The sequence below is a fragment of the Poecilia reticulata genome, chromosome 10 (genome assembly GCF_904066995.2).
Source record: "Poecilia reticulata chromosome 10, P_reticulata-male-v2, whole genome shotgun sequence".
NCBI classification, from domain to species: domain Eukaryota; kingdom Metazoa; phylum Chordata; class Actinopteri; order Cyprinodontiformes; family Poeciliidae; genus Poecilia; species Poecilia reticulata.
In genome coordinates this window covers 4,413,583-4,431,411 of record NC_088839.1, presented here as the reverse complement: position 1 = coordinate 4,431,411, position 17,829 = coordinate 4,413,583, and the positions used below count along the sequence as shown (strand labels likewise).

At 44.2% G+C, this 17,829-nt stretch overlaps 1 protein-coding gene across 1 annotated transcript; it reads right to left on the bottom strand.

The window, feature by feature from the left end:
* Nucleotides 1–14: 14 nt before the first annotated feature.
* Nucleotides 15–17,828, bottom strand: setd7 (SET domain containing 7, histone lysine methyltransferase). Its single transcript, XM_008419750.3, has 8 exons — nucleotides 17,669–17,828; nucleotides 16,604–16,733; nucleotides 3,514–3,715; nucleotides 3,142–3,331; nucleotides 2,672–2,753; nucleotides 2,444–2,561; nucleotides 2,144–2,301; nucleotides 15–710 (listed from the first exon to the last, which is right to left on the bottom strand). The coding sequence occupies exons 1-8, from the start codon at nucleotides 17,706–17,708 to the stop codon at nucleotides 539–541; spliced, it is 1,092 nt and encodes a 363-aa protein (XP_008417972.2). The 5' UTR covers nucleotides 17,709–17,828; the 3' UTR covers nucleotides 15–538.
* Nucleotide 17,829: the final 1 nt, after the last annotated feature.

Here is a 17,829-nt window from a genome sequence, read left to right as displayed (position 1 = left end):
TGAAAAAAGAAGCATTGGAATGGATATGGTTTGGTTTATTTTGGGGCGATTCATTATTTGGGGTGTACAGATTTTGAAAGCTAAATTCTTTCATGTGTAGCAGAAAGTGCACTCATTTCTTCAGGGTCCTTCACAAACATAATTCGTGTAACTTTTAATAAATACAATAATCACTAACATATTTCATGTCAAGTCAACAGACATGTTAAGGCAATGCAAGTCTGGGCAGGAGGTCAGATCTGCAGTAAACACCTAAACAGAGTCCTGTCGTGTAAATTGACCTAATGAAAATGACAGGTTTCCATGACATCTAGAAGCACCAGTGATGAACATGTAAATCTTAAAACATGAGATGAAGCAGCAGTTTCAGTCAGAACAACGACCTCTAAGATCACTTGGTTTCTTGCATAGTTCTTGTGTCACTCTGGTCAAAGCAGTTTGGAAGGTCGACAGCTGCAGCAGTACTCCTGGAGTTTTATGAAGTGGCAGCTCCAGTTTGGGGCTTGGGGATTTTTGGGGTCTTCCTCACAGGAGCTGCCTATCTTTGTTGGAAAACTTCAAACTCATGTTTGTACCAATCAGGAGCCTCCAGGCCATTTTTCCCCAACGACTCATGATCGTAACCATAGGCAACCGTGAGCTCTTCGTCTTTCTGCACAGCCTTGAGTGTTCGGATGCACTTGATCGGTCCAAAGCGAGGGTGGACAAACCTGAGCAGAGAGACAGAAGTACATACAAAACAAACTGAAAATGCAAAAAGATCAACATACTGGAACAACGGACATTTCCTAGTTGCTACAGATAACAAAACAACATTGTATCCAACATGGATTGCACTTTATAGCAGTTCTATTCCTAGAGAAATGTTGACTGTGGTCTGATCTGGTGTTTGGGTTCTAGACCTCTAAATGGTGTCTCACTCTGGGAAAGTAGGACACAATCATGGGGAGGACAGCTGAGTGGACATGTCCAGAAGACAGTCATGGACAGGAAGGGGAAGACAACGGTTATTCCTGAAGGAGATGTTTGTTCAGAGAGTTTTGTATGTAAACACAGACAAAAATGCATTTTCATTGTATTCCAATTGTTTGACTCATGAAACAGAAAACCTCCTTACATGTGGGATGTGCAATCACAGCTCCACAACACAATTTCAATTTAAACAGAAATAAATATATATTTCACCGCTATCAACAACGTGGAAGTAACAATCCGCATAACTTCTCCCACTGCTTATTTTGTGAGTTTGTGATGTTACAATGTCTTTATTGCATGCATGCATATATACACATATAAATAAAGGGGCAGTATTATTAAAATGCTATACGCATCAAATATGACTTAAAAAGAATTTTGACTTTGTAATTTAACACCTTAAAATTGTGCCTCTGTCTCTAAGAAAGTCCTGGTCTTTCCAACACTCCCCTTCAGGAAGTCAAGCCTTCACCAGCTCTGTACTGAGAAGTAGCTCGTATAATGAAATCAGCAGATGTGCCGTTCCACCAGGTGCATGCTAATAGTTCCTGGCTAGTCGGAAGGAGATGAATGGGGAGTCATGGGGAAGATCAGTAGCTTAAAAAATACTTCAGCTCAGAGGAGGAGCTGCGTCTCAAAGGCGGTGCTAGATCCAACTAGGCATTTTGCACACCTGAATGGTTGCCATGGAGATTAAAAAATTTATCAGACATGCATGAAAGACTGATGCATGTCTGAGAATGTTTGATGTTTTTGATGAGGCGATAAAATTATGACATAACGCTAAAAACGTAGATTTTACATAACGCTGCACCTTTAAATAGCTTCCAGCATCTTTGTGCTTCCTGTGACTTCATTGTAAACATAAACTGAAACTGAAAATGGCTTCTCTCAGTCATAACTTTTATGTTGTTGTACGATGTGCTAGCTCCTAGGTATGGTGTATTTACTGATTAGAAGATTATTGGATTTTTTTTTTTTGTTAGATTGGTTGACGACCAATCCATATTGATCAAACAAAAAAAAAAAAAACAACAAACAAAAACACAAAAAAGTAATCCGATTCTGAATGACTTGAAGGATACATTGCGTGTAGCTGAGTGCCTGATCCGATTATGGACCCATATTTTAAAAGTTGACACTCTTCCTTCCCGTCGTTTCTACTTACGGCTCATACTGGCAGTTGGGAGTGAAGGAGTGGTTGGCCTTGTGACCGAGAGAGGCGCAGTACCTCTCTGTCTGGTCGAACGGCTGTGGGACATCGATCACAGTGTCGTCGTCGAGTGAGATGGTGTTTCCATTCAGAGCCCAGTCCCGACTGTCCACCTGACAAAGCAACAACAGTCATTTAGTAATCATTTTTAATTAATACATCAAATTTGCTACGTTTTGTCAATTTCCGTTTTCAGTTTTTTTGTTTTGTGTCATTCCAACATATCTTTGTTTCCATGGAAGCAGTGCAACATACCTCAGAATGCGTGATCCGAACTCCGTTGTAAAAAGACATGACGGTACCTGGCCCAGCAACTGCCTTGGCAAACAGTCCCTCACCGGCTCCTTTAATCAGAGACTCTGCCACCAACACCCTGACAGAGAGGGAACACACAAGGTTGAAAATGGTTCTGGTTCTGATCCATCTTGTTGGAACAACCGCTGTCATTCCACAGTGTGACTTCATCACTCAGAGTGGCCCTACCGTTGACTCTCATACGGGTCCGGCAGCAGAGTGTGGGTGGCGATACATGTGGAGGTGGACTTGTCGTAGGAGTAGACAGGACCTGCAGGTCACATGAAGTCATCATGTCACCTGCTCAATCACACCAACATGTCTGTGCAGAACTTCCTGTTTGAGTCCAGCTAACAGCATACACACTTTTTCACATAAATTATTAAAAGAAAACGCTGACAAACACTATAGGAATTAAATAAAGCAGTACAGAAGAGACCTTTTACAAATGAATATGTAAAATAACAAACCTTTTAGAACCAGGTCTGGCTGCAGTTATAGCTGGGAGTCTTTTCCTCTCCCAGCTTTCTACATCTAGAGACTGAAAGTTTTGCTAATTTCTCTTAGAAAAATAACTTAAGCTCAGTTAAATTAGAGAACATACATACTCTATCTATGGCAAGTTTCCATTACGTGTGAGATGTAAGATAAAATCTTACTGTTTGGAGCGATTTGGAAGCTTGGCCTTCCGGTCCGGTTGGAGGTCAGTGTGGCGAAGCGAGCCTCGATGATCTCCCCATCCACAAAGCTTCCATAGAGCGCCGTGCAGTGATCTGGGTAGATGTAGGCTATGGAGCTGCCAGTCATTTCCCCGTCCTCATTGACCTGCCCGAACACGCAGCCCCCGTACTAACCACAACACACACACACACACACACACACACACACACACACACACACACACACACACACACACACACACACACACACACACACACACACACACACACACACACACACACACACACACACACACGAAATGACAGCTGTCCTTCACAGTAAAGAACCATTAGTGCACTCGGCTCACTCACAGGATAGTAGATCCAGCACTCCCCACAGCGGATGTTGTCTTTGTACTGACCCTTAAAGACTAGGCAGCCATCTGCGTCAAGCTCCTGAGCCGGCCCGTTGAGTTCACCATCAACATACGTCCCATGGAGGACACCACCGTCCTCGTGTGTGTACAGCCCCTGGCCTTGCAGACCATCGTCAACGTAGAAACCTTCCAAGGTGCTGTGGACACAAAACAGATAGCTGCACATCTAAAAGTTGCAAGTCTCCAGCCCTCGAGGAGAGGAGTTAAAAACCACTGGTACAGAGGACAGAACTGGTCTTTCTGTGTTTAAGTTATTCTGTCTTCAGGACAAAGCCATTTAAGCAGCTCCTGTTGGCACCAACCAGAGCTGGACGATACAACCTAAAATTAACAGTTTGGATCGATTGAGCCATCTTATCCAACCATTTATTTCCACTTATTTGAGATTGAGACTCAGGGCCAACAGGTCCAGAAGGGAACCGCAGACATCCGTCTCCTCGAACTCATTCTGGGGGAACCCAAGGTCTTAGACTCACTTGATAGTCCAGTTTTCAACTGTGAAAACTGGACCATCAAGTTTTCACACTTGGTAGTCCTGTGCCTTGTGCTATAGTCCAGTGGTCCCCAACCCCAGGTCCGTGGACCGGTACCAGTCAGTGGACCAATTGGTACCGGGCCGCGCAAGAAATAATTAAATATTTCTGTTTTATGTATTATTTGAGTCTGGAGGATCTTTTATTTTGAAAATCTTTTAACCGGATTCTCTCGGTTACTTGCGCGCCAACACTGAGCCCACAAACAGCAAAATGAGTAAGAAACAGATCAGATGTCTTTTGAAAGTTTCCTTTTTTTTGAAGGGATATGTAAATGTTACCATAGCGACCAGAGTCAGAGAGCGTTTGGGCAGTGGTCAAGAGGAGAGGAGTAGAGCTGGTGAGTCTGGTTTAGACGGCAAGATTTAAGAATTGTCGGCCGATTCTCCAAACCTCTGTGACCACATAGCTGATAAAAGTCCCACAGGTTGGATCGGTTCGTGTATCCAAGGCAGGAGCAACACACCACACAAGAACATCCCGATTCCAGAGGATAATCCAGTAAAACCCCCAACATAGCATACAGAAATTTAGAATAACTCATTTTAAGAGATAAAAGACGTAACAAAAAGAAAAGGCGGTGGATAAAAGACGACGGGAGGAGCCGCTCTATTTGCTGCACTATGATTTGTAGGTGACTTTGTTTTTTTCATAGTTAACATTTTTAACTGAATAAAGATAATAAACATATATAATAATGACCTTTACATATAATAATAAAGATTTCCACATATCATCTCCGACATCCACCGGACTCTCAGTTGCGCGATATGTCAGCTGTTTGGGATTCCCCTCTGTTCTTACGTCAACGCGCTTTCTGATTGGCTACCTGTCACATTCAACAGGTTCCAAGTCAGGGAAAACCCCACAGGCTGCAATAAAAGGGCCAAGACAACCCAAATCGGGCATATTCAGGCTTTAGCGGGAACACCAACATGCAGAAGCCTTATCTGACAGTTCATGCCTCCCCCCTCCGGGCCGCAGCAAAATTTCCAAGTCTTGACCGGTCCGCGGTAATAAAAAGGTTGGGAACCACTGCTATAGTCCATTTGCGTTCACACTGCAGCCTAAAGTGACCCAGTTCCGATATTTTACTTTTTTTACGTAATGCAACCTGTATCTGATCTTTTCATGACAGTCTGAACAGCACAGGTCGAATTCTTTTCGAATGTGACCCATATCCGACACGTATCCGATTAAAATGAGACCCAACGTCCAGGCCGCATTCATCCGAACTAGTGATGGGTCCGGCAACACCGATGCGTCGGCGCATGCATCAAGCCCATAGACCAAAACCCGTTTCGGTAAGCGTATTGGTTTCAGCAAGTCACGTGACCGATACAGGAACTGTTTCGAAATGACATTAACGCACCAAACTGTGTTTATAAGGCAGCGAATCTGTCAATCTGTCAAAAGCATTTGCCTAACAAATTCTTGATCTTTTACGGAACAGTGTCAACTATGGAGCAGCTTCAAAGGAAAGGTTTCCGCAGTAGTGTGGGACCATTTTGATCTGATATTGGAAAATAAATTTGTTTTCATTTTTGTCATCCGGTTCTTGTCAGTTTCTACTTAATCTATCTGAATCCAAATTCAATTTACTTTCATATTATGTTCTGCAGGTTAAGTGTCGCATATGTTTGACTAAACTGTCTTATTTAAATAAATCCACCTTTTCAATGTTGAGGCATTATGAGGCCAGGCATGAGAATGAAGTCCCAGATGCACCTAGAAAAACTCAGATATGCAGCCTTTCTACAAATTACTCAGTTGCTTTTTATAATTTATTTCATATACAGTAAATCCTCGCTATAACGCGGTTCACCTTTCACGGTATTGCTGCTTCGCAGATTTTTTTGTGCAGTTTTTTTCCCCCACAGTGTTCTATGTCCTGATTGACCATATTGGTAAAAACAGTCTCTGCTCTTCTTCTCTACCTGAGTGCCAATAAAGTTACGGTATTCAAAACAGATTGGAAACTGAAACTTTGAATGCCAGCTGGAAAAAAAACTGTGGCCAGATGCAGCAAAACCCAACCGGAGGCTCGCTTGATGAGATCCATCGCTCTGCCGTACATACATCTGCCGTACATACACCTGTGAATCTCGTGGGACAGGTTGGAGGAGACACTTTAATGACATGACTCCGATTAAGGCCCGATTGATGCACACGCACATCCTCTGATCTGAAAACAGGTTTTGTTCTTTGGTTTCAATATAAAGTATTTCTTTATGCTGTGTAATAACTGTAAAAAATAAAGGTAACTATTTCACGGATTTTGCCTATCACAGGTTATTTTCGGAACGCAACCATTAAGAAAAACAAGAGTTCGCTGTAAATGTAATGTTTACTTCATTTTTTTCTACAGCAGGAGAAGTTTTGTCAAAAAAGCTTAACAGGCTAAATTTCAAAATGTTGTAAAAACTTTTTTTATATATATATATATATATATATATATATATATATATATATATATATATATACATATAAAAATCTGTGGGAAAAAAAACAGTCCACAAGCATCCTCATTCAAACACATTCCCTTAAATTGTCACTTTATGGTACATGTTCACATTTTTATTGACTATATCAAATATATTAAAAATTTAACTGAAGATATGACATAATACAATATATAATAGTCAATAAAATACGAAGACTTAAATCTTATTGTATAGACTTATACAATAAGTATAAGTCTATACTTATACTTATTGTATAAGTATAAGTCTAAGTATACTTAGACTTATACTTATTAAGTCTAAGTATATGTAACCCTGTCCGTGTGAGATGAGTCCTCGCTGTTCCCTGGACTCTGCGTTGTGTCTTAAGGGTTTTTGTCGGAAGGAAACAAGACAGGAATCTGACACACACGGCGGTTGAAATCGTGGTTGGGACCGTTTATTCGGACCACCCGACAGCGCAGCGGCTTCGCCTTTAGAATTCAGAGCAAATACTGCATGTCAACATGTTTCATTAACGCAGTTATTTTTGATTTACAGATACAGCATACATCAAAAAAGAAGAAAAAGACAAAATGATACAAAACTAACTACTTGAACATTAAAAGTAACATTTGGCTACATTGAGGAGCTGGCGGTCAGCATTGCCTACCTTTAGAATTCAGAGCAAATACTGACCATTGTACCACCAGCACACAGTAACGAACGCCAAGTACGGCGTTCTTCAAAGGACACACTTTACAACGTTCCGCAACCCAAAGAGCAGATTCAACACTTTGGTGACATGCGCCTCCACATTTAAGCACTGTCCTACATCCACCCCTTGTTTAATTGATGGCGTCTCAGTCATCAGACTAAATACAAAACAACATTGAATGAATAAATAAATAAATAGATCAATAAATAAATAAAAAGACTGTGTGGTGTGTGAATTGCTGCCATGTACTTCATTTGGTGGAATTTTCTAAGTGTTTATTGCTTTTTTCTGGCTTTAGCTTTCTCCCACAGCTTCCGTCCTCTTTTTATCTTCTGTTGAGTGTCTTCACTTTCCACTACTTGTGACTCACAGGAAAATCTGTTTGGGGGGTGCCGATTCCTCTGCATGTTCCTTCTTTGAGCACTGGGTTCAGGAGCTGAAGTGATGCCCCCATCTGTTACGTGTTCTGTCCATCCTTTAGATTTTCTGTCTGGCATGTTCACTCCTTCCATTTCAGGCTGCTCAACCCGTTTATTTGTTGTCTTGCCTGCAACTTCCTCCACATTTTCCTCCAACTTTTCGGGCTCTGAGTCCTCCATCCCCTGCACGGTCACTCCAGAGGTTTGTCCTGTCATATCCCCTGTGTTCTCCATTACCTCTTCTGCTGTGCCTGCCTCTTCCTGGTCTACTGGGAGGAACATACATTGTGTCAGAAGGTTCTGGTGGACCACCCTCTCAGTATCACCGTTTTCCAGTCGCACCACATACACAGGTATATTGGGTTGCTTCTTCACCACAATGTAAGGTTGCGACTCCCACTTATCCCCTAGTTTTTGCCGTCCCTCTACATGGCAGACTTTGACTAGGACTCTGTCCCCTTGGTTGAAAATTTGACCCTTTGCCTTCTGGTCATAGTACTTTTTCTGTTGACTTTTGGCTTGGTGAGAGGTCTGGTTTGCTTGAGTGTATGCCTGTGACAGACAGTCATGAAGTCTCTGCACATATGCACTGTATTCTCCTGGTTCATTAGCAGTCTGGAGCCCAAAGATGATGTCAACTGGGAGTCTTGGATGTCTGCCGAACATCAGAAAGTATGGCGTATACCCGGTAGAGTCATGCCGTGAACAGTTATATGCATGTGTCACTGCATCTAAGTGCTCGTGCCACCGAGGTTTCAGATGTGGCTCTAATGTTCCTAGCATATTCATGAGCGTGCGGTTGAACCGCTCAGTGATGCCATTGCCCTGTGGGTGGTAGGGGGTTGTATGGGTTTTAGTGATGCCCATACATTTGCACAGCTCCTTCACTACAGCACTTTCGAAGTTGCGCCCCTGGTCAGTGTGCAACTTAGCAGGAAGCCCAAACCGGCAGAAGAAGTTTCTCCACAGCACCCTGGCTACAGTGTTGGTCTTTTGATCTTTAGTGGGATATGCCTGTGCATAGCGTGAGAAATGATCTGTGACCACAAGGACATTCTCCATTCCACCCTTTGACTTCTCCAAAGTTAAAAAGTCTACGCACACTAGTTCCATGGGGGCATTACTGTGAACACTGACCAATGGGGCCTTGACTCCCGAAGTTACAGTTTTCCTGAGGCAGCATCTCTCACACTGCTCACACCAGTTCTTAATCTCTTGGAACATTTGAGGCCAATGAAATCTCTCTCTTAACAGTTGAACTGTTCTCTCAAAACCCAGGTGTCCGGAGTCATTGTGAAGAGCCTTCAAAGCTCCCTCACGCAGCTTCTCTGGTAGCACCAGCTGTTCCACCACTCCTCTTTGATGATCACGGCTGCGACGGTACATGATGCCATCTGTTATCACTAGCCTCTTCCACTCTTTCAGGAGAAGACAGACCTGTCGGCCACCACTGACCCTCTCACTGCGACTGGGTTTCACATTCCGACTTTTGTAGTGCCAGACAGGGCCAATAACAGGATCCTCTTTTTGTCCTGCGCGGATCTCTTGCTTTGTCATGGCGGGAAGTGACTCCATACCCATGTCTCTGTATGGCTCACTAGATCCTGGTGATTCTGAGTCCAATTTGGCTGAGACCACTGTGTTCTGCTTTGAGGAGTTGTCTGGATCTTGTATGGACTGATCTGCACCCTGTTCGGGCTTTTTGTTGCTCACTCGCAGAGGGCATGAGTGCAGAGTCTCTGTGACTTCCTGATTGGACATACGGGAGAGAGCATCGGCGTTCGCATTGCTTTGTCCTCTCCGGTACTGGACATCAAAGTCAAAAGCAGCCAAACGGGAGACCCACCGTTGCCCTGTGGCATCTAACTTTGCAGAGCTCATGATGTACTTGAGGGGGTTATTGTCTGTCTGGACAGAGAACTTGCGCCCATAGAGATGGTCGTAGAATTTGTCTGTTACCGCCCACTTCAGGGCAAGGAACTCTAGCTTGTGGGCGGGGTACCTTGCCTCTGCTGGACTCAACCCTCGGCTGGCGAAGGCTATGACTCTCTCTATGCCATCTTGAACCTGGACCAAGACAGCACCTAGTCCTTCCCCTGATGCATCTGTCTGAAGCAGAAACGGTAGGTTGTAGTCTGGGTAACCCAACACTGGCGCAGTCGTAAGTCTGTGCTTTAAGGCCAGGAATGCCTCCTCACATTCCTCTGTCCATAAGAATGGTGGGTCAGAAGCCAGGCCTTTTTTCCCCCTTCTTTTCTTCATTCTTGGGTCACCACCTGTGAGCCGATATAAGGGAGCTGCTAGGACAGATTACCCACTGACATACCGCCTGTAGTAGCCAGCAAACCCGAGAAATTGCAGCACCTCCCTGCGGTTTGTTGGCCTGGTCCAGTCTTTCACTCTGCGAATCTTCTCTGGATCAGTCCGGATTCCCTCAGCAGATACCAGATGACCTAGGTAGTGCACTTCTTTTCTCATCAGCTGGCACTTAGAGGGTTTAAGTTTTAGACCATGTTCCCGGAGCCGATCAAACACCAACTGCAGTCTGTTTAGATGCTCATCAAAGGTTTTAGAAAAGATGATAAGGTCATCCAGATATATTAGAAGTTGGGTGAAGTTCAGGTCTCCAAAACAGCAAGTCATGAGCCTCTGGAAGGTTGATGGAGCATTCTGCAACCCAAAAGGCATTCGGTTGGCCTCATACAGACCCATTGGTGTACTGCACATATGTCAAAGTCAAGGCCCGCGGGCCACATCCGGCCCGCAAATCAATTATCTATGGCCCCCTGAATGATATTTAATTACTATGAGAACCGGCCCGCAAGCCAGAGCCGCCCGCTCGTGTTTTGCCCGCAAACACTACATTTCCCATAATGCAACGGTAGCCCGCGAAGTGACTACAGCGCGCCCAAACGGCTTCATTATTCATCAGCTCAGAGCCTCACCCCGAACATTGATGAACTTGTACAAAAGATGAGACACCTCCAAGTATCAGGCTCAGCCTCAGACAAGTGAGCATCACAGAGCAGTAACGTATTTTCAGTTTATAAGTTTGAGGTAAATTTTTACATTTGTTTCTACAAAACGTGATTTTTCTTTGAATGAAGTATTGTTTTGTCTGTGTGCCATATATTTTTGTATTTTATTTTATTTTATTGTATTTATTTTTCAGTTGAATGGATTCAGGTAAAATTGCAGATAAGAGCCATGAGAAAGAATACAACTGATTTGATTTATTTTTTTACTTTACTATTTGAAAGCAGTGATCGGTAGGATCATAGAGCAGCACAGTAATGCATTTTCAGTTTATAATGCATGCACTTTGATTTATGCATCTATCTTGATATTAAGAAACATATTTTGTTTTTAAAAACAATTAAATTTGTTGCTGTTTGCCTCTTGAAAAATGTTTTCCCTTGAAGTTACGGACAGAGCCATAACAAAAATATTGCTTTATTCATTTAATCGTTAAATAATATACACTGTGTTAGGTCTTGGTTCAATAGGCTATGTGCAATCATTTCAATATGTTTTAATAAACATTAAACCAGTCCGGCCCTCGGCTTGTAGCAAATGTGTTTTTTTGGCCCTCTGTGTATTTGACTTTGACATCCCTGGTGTACTGAATGCTGTTTTGTGTTTGTCCTGCTCTGCCACCTCCACCTGCCAATAGCCTGAAGTGAGGTCAAGCGTAGAGAAAAACTTGGCCTGACCCAATGCTTCCAGGGCCTCTTCTATTCTTGGTAGGGGAAATGCATCTCTTGTGCTGCAGGAGTTCAGTTTACGGTAATCGATACACAACCGTAATGAGCCGTCTTTTTTTGTCACCACCACTACAGGTGAAGCATAAGGACTCTTACTGGGCCTTATTACCCCTGCCACCTCCATCTCAATCAACATATTCCTGACATCTTGCCACTGTGATGGAGGAATCTTGCGGTAGGGGAGCCTGAATGGCTTAGAGTCTACTAATGGAATTTCATGTTGCACCGTCTTTGTGTGACCATAATCTAAAGGATGTTGGGAGAATACATCAACATTCCTCTCTACCAGCTTTTCAAGAGTGGAGCGCTGGTCCTCGTCCTCGACTGCAGCTTTACTCAGGTCAACACAACAGCTCGATATTACCTGAGTCAGACTCAGACATGTGTCTTTGGACCTGCTTTCATGGCTTTGGCCCTGCTTTTTGTCTGAGAAATCCACAACACCATCCACCAGGGACACATTTGCTAGGTGTGTGTGTGGCTTAATGGTGACTGGATGTTTAGATAGGTTCATTACTCTGACAGGGGCGCATCCTCTTTTCACATTAGCAAGGACCTTGGCAACCAGAAGGTCTTGAGGAAGCTTCAGGGAGTGGTGGCTCTCAATCAGTGCTGTATAGGTCCTTCTCTTCGGGCCGACAGTCACCTTGCACATTAGATCAATTTCTTTTCCCCAGGAATATGTATTTTGTGGCCTGTATACACAGCCGGACCCACTCTGTCCTCCACATTATAATGTTCTGTGTCACCCACCTCCAGGAGTGAGGTGTACCATTCTGGATGACTCTCTCTGACATGCTGGAGAAATTGTTGGCCATATGTTGCTTGAAGATGGGTTCTGGAGGCGCGGAGAACATTAGTTCCTATCAGCAGAGGGACAGACAGGCGATATTCTGAGTCCTCAACCACAAAAGCTGGCACATTCTTAAACTCTTTCTCTAACACTTTCAAGTTAATGCGTAGAACACCATGGTGGGTTACACTCTGACCGGCTGCACCTTCTATAGGTATCAGAGAGGGCTGCAACTTCTGTTTTTGAAGGATGGGATGGCTGCACCAGTAGCTGCGGGTAACACTGGTTACCTGAGAGCCAGAGTCAATGAGCGCTCTGCACTTCATTCCACTGATTTCCACCTCACCTTCGTTTCTAGGGCCCACTAGTGGAGTGCTCTCTCCTCCATCAGTCATCTTTATGTCTTGTGGCTGGGGGTCTGACTGCTCGCCCATGGTTGCCCCGGTGACCACGGGCTCTACCCGTTTAAAGGTTGAGCTGGGTGGGGGTTGTTCCCATTCACTTGACTGGGGTCTGGTAACACTGCTCTGCAGACTCTGGCTATGTGCCCTTGTTTACCGCACCTGTGGCATGTCACATTTGAGATTTGGGCTCGGATTGGAGGCCCTATGGGTGCCTGGACCTGTAGTGTTGGGACAGGCAACGGAGCATTAACTCTTGATTCAAGGTAGGTCAATTTAGTCATCTGCTCTGCTTGGCAAAGAGCTAACTTTTTAACCAGTTCTGTGAGCTCCGACAACTCTGATGCATGGGTGGTCTTCTCCACATTCACAGTTGGGCTGCTGCCTGATGCAGTCTGGATATGGGTGTGAGCTTGTTTTGATTTGTGGAATGACTGGAACTTTTTAGTTTCTTTGGTCATGTCTCTGAGCTCGGCCTGCAGTTCTCGGAAGCTTAAGAGCCTGGGCTTAAGTGGAACAATTCTCCTGTACACCTCATCATTAAGACCCCTTAAAAACTGCCGAGTGAGTTTGCAGTCCCGGTCTGGGAATGGCTTGCCTCCCCTTTGGCTGTCCTCTACCGCTCTCAGATTAGCTTCCAGCGATATGGCATATGAGCAGGCAGACTCCCCTGGTCTTTGGCTCCGCTCGTAGAAGTCAGCCAGTGGATCTAGGGAGATCTGTGTGTCACTATACTCAGCCCTCAGTTCTTCAAAAGCCCTCTCAGGGGTTTGGTCATATAGAGGTAGGTTCAGGACTAATTTTCTGGCCTCGCCACTCAGGTGACGCACCACAGTGGAGAACCGCAGGTGTGGTGGGAGCTCAATAGCTTCCAGGAGATATTGCATGTCTCGAATCCAATCCTCCACCAACATCCTACTGTCAGCATTACCGGTGAATACAGGAACACTTTTCACCTGGTGGGTCTGCAGGAATCCGCCATACGCAGCCCGGCTGTGTCCGTAGAATGGATCTGCATGGTTGAGAGCTGCATGATTCATAAATTGAGGGTTGGGCCTGTTTGGATGAACACCCCATGGACCACTGGCCGATGAATACAGTGGAGCTTGGGGCACAGTGGGAGAGCCAGCATAACCGACGGGGTGCTGGCTCACTGGCTGATAAAGCTCTGCTGGGTGTGGATAGATGGTTGAAGCAGCAGGCTGCTGCATAATTTGGCTACCTGTCATAGCCTGAGGTGGTAGGGAAGCTGCAGACATATGCATGCCAGTCCAAGGCGTAGAAGTATACTGATCCACATAGGTTGACAGATTTGGGGTTGCGGGGGTGTGCTGTGTGTTTACTTCTCCATCATGGGGCTGGGGAACTGGGGTGTACTGTAGCTGCTGACCATGAAACCCTGTGGGTTGGTTGGTTGGCTTTGGCCTCACTGCTGGTGGTTGGTTGCTGGCGTCAGCTGTTGCTCCCCCTCCCGGTAGGTAGGTGTGTGGTACCCCCGGGGAGTCGAATCTGTGGCTCAGTACTGGTTCAGGGGTAAGTAGGTGGCCAGATGTTGCTGCAGAGGGCATTTGCCTCCTTGGGGTTACTGCATAGTCATTCATTATTTTCAAAGATCTATTTTTCTAAGGTAGACAGCCAAATCAAATAAAATGTATGTTTGTATGTGTAACTCTCCCTTTTTATGTTTAATTGTAAATAAATAAATAAATAGTTTGGTACAGTTATGTTAAATCACTCCCAAAAATCCAGTTAAACTGATATAAAATATTAGAATAGAATCACAATATAATAAATATTTCAAACACAATGAAATTATCTATTTTTGTCGCTATGAATCAAAGATAAATAAATAAAGGTGTGGCACAGTTATCTTAACGCACTTCCAAAATTCTAATTACACACACAAAAGAAGGATATAATCACAATATAATAAATATTTCAAACAAATTGTAGTTAACTTTTTTTTTTTTTTCTTCACATTAAAAGTGACGCTAAAATAATAAGTTGCCGCTTCAGCTCCACACGTTAACTCAGATTGTCATACACTCAGCAAACTACCAGAAAGAAACCGTTGAGTAACGGGGCTGCTGGCCTTGTTGCCTAGGTGATCCTGAAGCACCACGATCACGGGTCTCGGCACCAAAGATGTAACCCTGTCCGTGTGAGATGAGTCCTCGCTGTTCCCTGGACTCTGCGTTGTGTCTTAAGGGTTTTTGTCGGAAGGAAACAAGACAGGAATCTGACACACACGGCGGTTGAAATCGTGGTTGGGACCGTTTATTCGGACCACCCGACAGCGCAGCGGCTTCGCCTTTAGAATTCAGAGCAAATACTGCATGTCAACATGTTTCATTAACGCAGTTATTTTTGATTTACAGATACAGCATACATCAAAAAAGAAGAAAAAGACAAAATGATACAAAACTAACTACTTGAACATTAAAAGTAACATTTGGCTACATTGAGGAGCTGGCGGTCAGCATTGCCTACCTTTAGAATTTAGAGCAAATACTGACCGTTGTACCACCAGCACACAGTAACGAACGCCAAGTACGGCGTTCTTCAAAGGACACACTTTACAACGTTCCGCAACCCAAAGAGCAGATTCAACACTTTGGTGACATGCGCCACCACATTTAAGCACTGTCCTACATATACTTAGACTTATACTTATTTTATAAGTATAAGTCTACTAAATCATCACTGAGTGATGATTTAGTACACAGAATTGACAGTTTTGCTATCGACACAGGGCTGCACAGTGGCGCAGTTGGTAGAACTGTTGTCTTGCAGCAAGAAGGTTCTGGGTTCGATTCCTGGCCCCGGTCTTTCTGCATGGAGTTTGCATGTTCTCCCTGTGCATGCCTGGGTTTTCTCCGGGTACTCCGGTTTCCTCCCACAGTCCAAAGACATGACTGTCAGGTTAATTGGTCTGTCTAAATTGCCCCTAGGTGTGAGTGTGTGTGTGCATGGTTGTGTGTCCTGTGTGTCTCTGTGTTGCCCTGCGACAGACTGGCGACCTGCCCAGGGTGAACGCCGCCTCTCGCCTGGAACGTTAGCTGGAGATGGGCACCAGCAACCCTCCCGACCCCACTGAGGGACAAGGGTGCAAGAAAATGGATGGATGGATGCTATCGACACAGTTTTGCTATGTGTCGAAACGATACATGACGCCTCATGTACCCATCACTAATCCGAACTGAACGTCACTGATACTCAACAAATTCTTCTTCCTGATACGCGCAAGTGGGAAGAAAAACAACAACCATGACGGACTATAATGAGGATTAAGTTGTTATTATGCTGCTCCGGTTGGACAACAACTTCAAAAGTGTAAGCTATGCTCCACCGTTAGCATCCATGTTTACTTCCGCAACACTGAGCACTTCTTCATTTTATGGCGGTTGGTAGAACACTTAGAACCCTGATGCTATTGCGCCCTCTACTGCGCATGCAGGACACTTTCAGGTTGTTTGTCCCTCCAGACTGCAGAACACATACAGGTCGCATATGTTTGGCAGTGTGAATGACCCCGGCAAAAAAAAAAACAACAATTCGACAGAAAATCGGAATTGTATCACTTCAGACTGCAGTGTGAACGCGCCCTAAATTTTGTCACACCCTCATCATGTCTTTGTCAAAGCCAAAGCCTGTAGTTCATGTATTGGAGAAATAATTAAATGTTGATGACATTTGAGGATATTTTTTAATGTTATTTTGTGGAATCTTTTATGCGGCCCAGCCTCACTCAGACTCTGCCTCCAGAGGCCCCTGGGTAAATTGAGTTTGAGACCCCTGCTTTAAACAACAGAATATCGCTTTTAAAAGGACCAGAGATTGCATCAGAGTTGGATTGTGCATTCACACCTCCTTATGTGAACCAGACTTTCTGGGCCAAGACTGGGGTTTCATTAAAGCGGAATGAAAAGGTTAATGCCCCCTTAGTGAGTCACTACCTTCCATCAAAGAAGAAGAACTTCCCCTTGCCATTCTTCTCTCCGTGGGTGAAGTGTCCTTCAAAGCGATCACTGGAGGAATAGGTGACTGTACAGAAACCATGGGGCTGGCCATCTTCATCCAACGGGCCTACACACAAACACACACAGGTTCTGATTGATTGGACTAAACTGTTTCTGATCTTAATCTGAGCACATCATACAAGTTCAAAACACATAAACCCACATTTGAGCACATGATAGATAATTACCAACTGAATGCTGTTGCATTGTTATGGCATTGCTGTACATATAGCCATGTTGTTTTTAATAAATTATTTTTAGTTTTTAATAATAATTGAAAAACAGATTAGCATTCATGATAAAAAAAAGTTTGATTAAAATATTTTGCTATAAAAGTACCAGGTAATTTAAAAAATTTTTTTCACAACTTCCATCCAGTTCTTCTAGCGCCCTCTGGTGCCCCCACTTTGAAAAACACTGTCATATATCACAGGTGGTCATAATATTTTTGTTGTGTAGTTTTTTTTGTTAATGAACTCAGAAATGTCCCTTAACGTTGAGTGATTACACTGATTTTCAGTATTTGTAAAAATTAAAAATATATAGATGTATATATATATTAAATAATTCGTGGCGTTTTTTCTACATTCCATGATCTGATTCTAGTTATACTCACTCGACCCCAGCTGCTGGAGCTTCTATAAACTCAGTCAACTTTCTGTCAACTCTTAAATAAACAAACTATCCAACCTTTTTCTGACCGACTCCTGTTCAACAGACACATCAGCTGTTAAAAGCACCAGTGCGATGAAGCGAACATACTGTATCGTGTTAAACTTCCGTCGGCTGCGGAGCTCTGACGGCACCAACGCCGCTTTCAGCTGCCTCTTGCGGGGATCGCTGTCACAACTACAGCCCCTGGCGCTCCCCGCTATCGAGCGGGCCCAGTGTCAGACCTCCTCATGAAGGCTCGGGACTGACACGTTTAGCAGTTAAAGCGGGATCAAAGTCCTCCTTCATCACATCCCTCCCGTGAACAGCGTGTGTTGCAGCGGTACAAACCTTCCACCACCTCCTCCACGCTTTCATCGTCGCTGTCCATGCCGCCGCGGGAGGAATCCGTCTTATCACCGCACGCAATCCCAACCCTGCGTTGTCACCCGTGGGCTGCCGTGGGGCGTGGTAATACATGCCAATTAGGCGCTCTGAACCTCTGAATTAGG

Bases quoted from the DNA above. Each gene is read 5' to 3' on its own strand.
- setd7 (XM_008419750.3), bottom strand. From the start codon at position 17,708: ATGGACAGCGACGATGAAAGCGTGGAGGAGGTGGTGGAAG. The intron at 3,332-3,513 runs GTGAGTGAGCCG...TGTTGTGGTTAG, and splicing joins AGTGCTGGATCTACTATCCT to TACGGGGGCTGCGTGTTCGG. The intron at 2,562-2,671 runs GTAGGGCCACTC...CCTCTCTGTCAG, and splicing joins GACCCGTATGAGAGTCAACG to GGTGTTGGTGGCAGAGTCTC.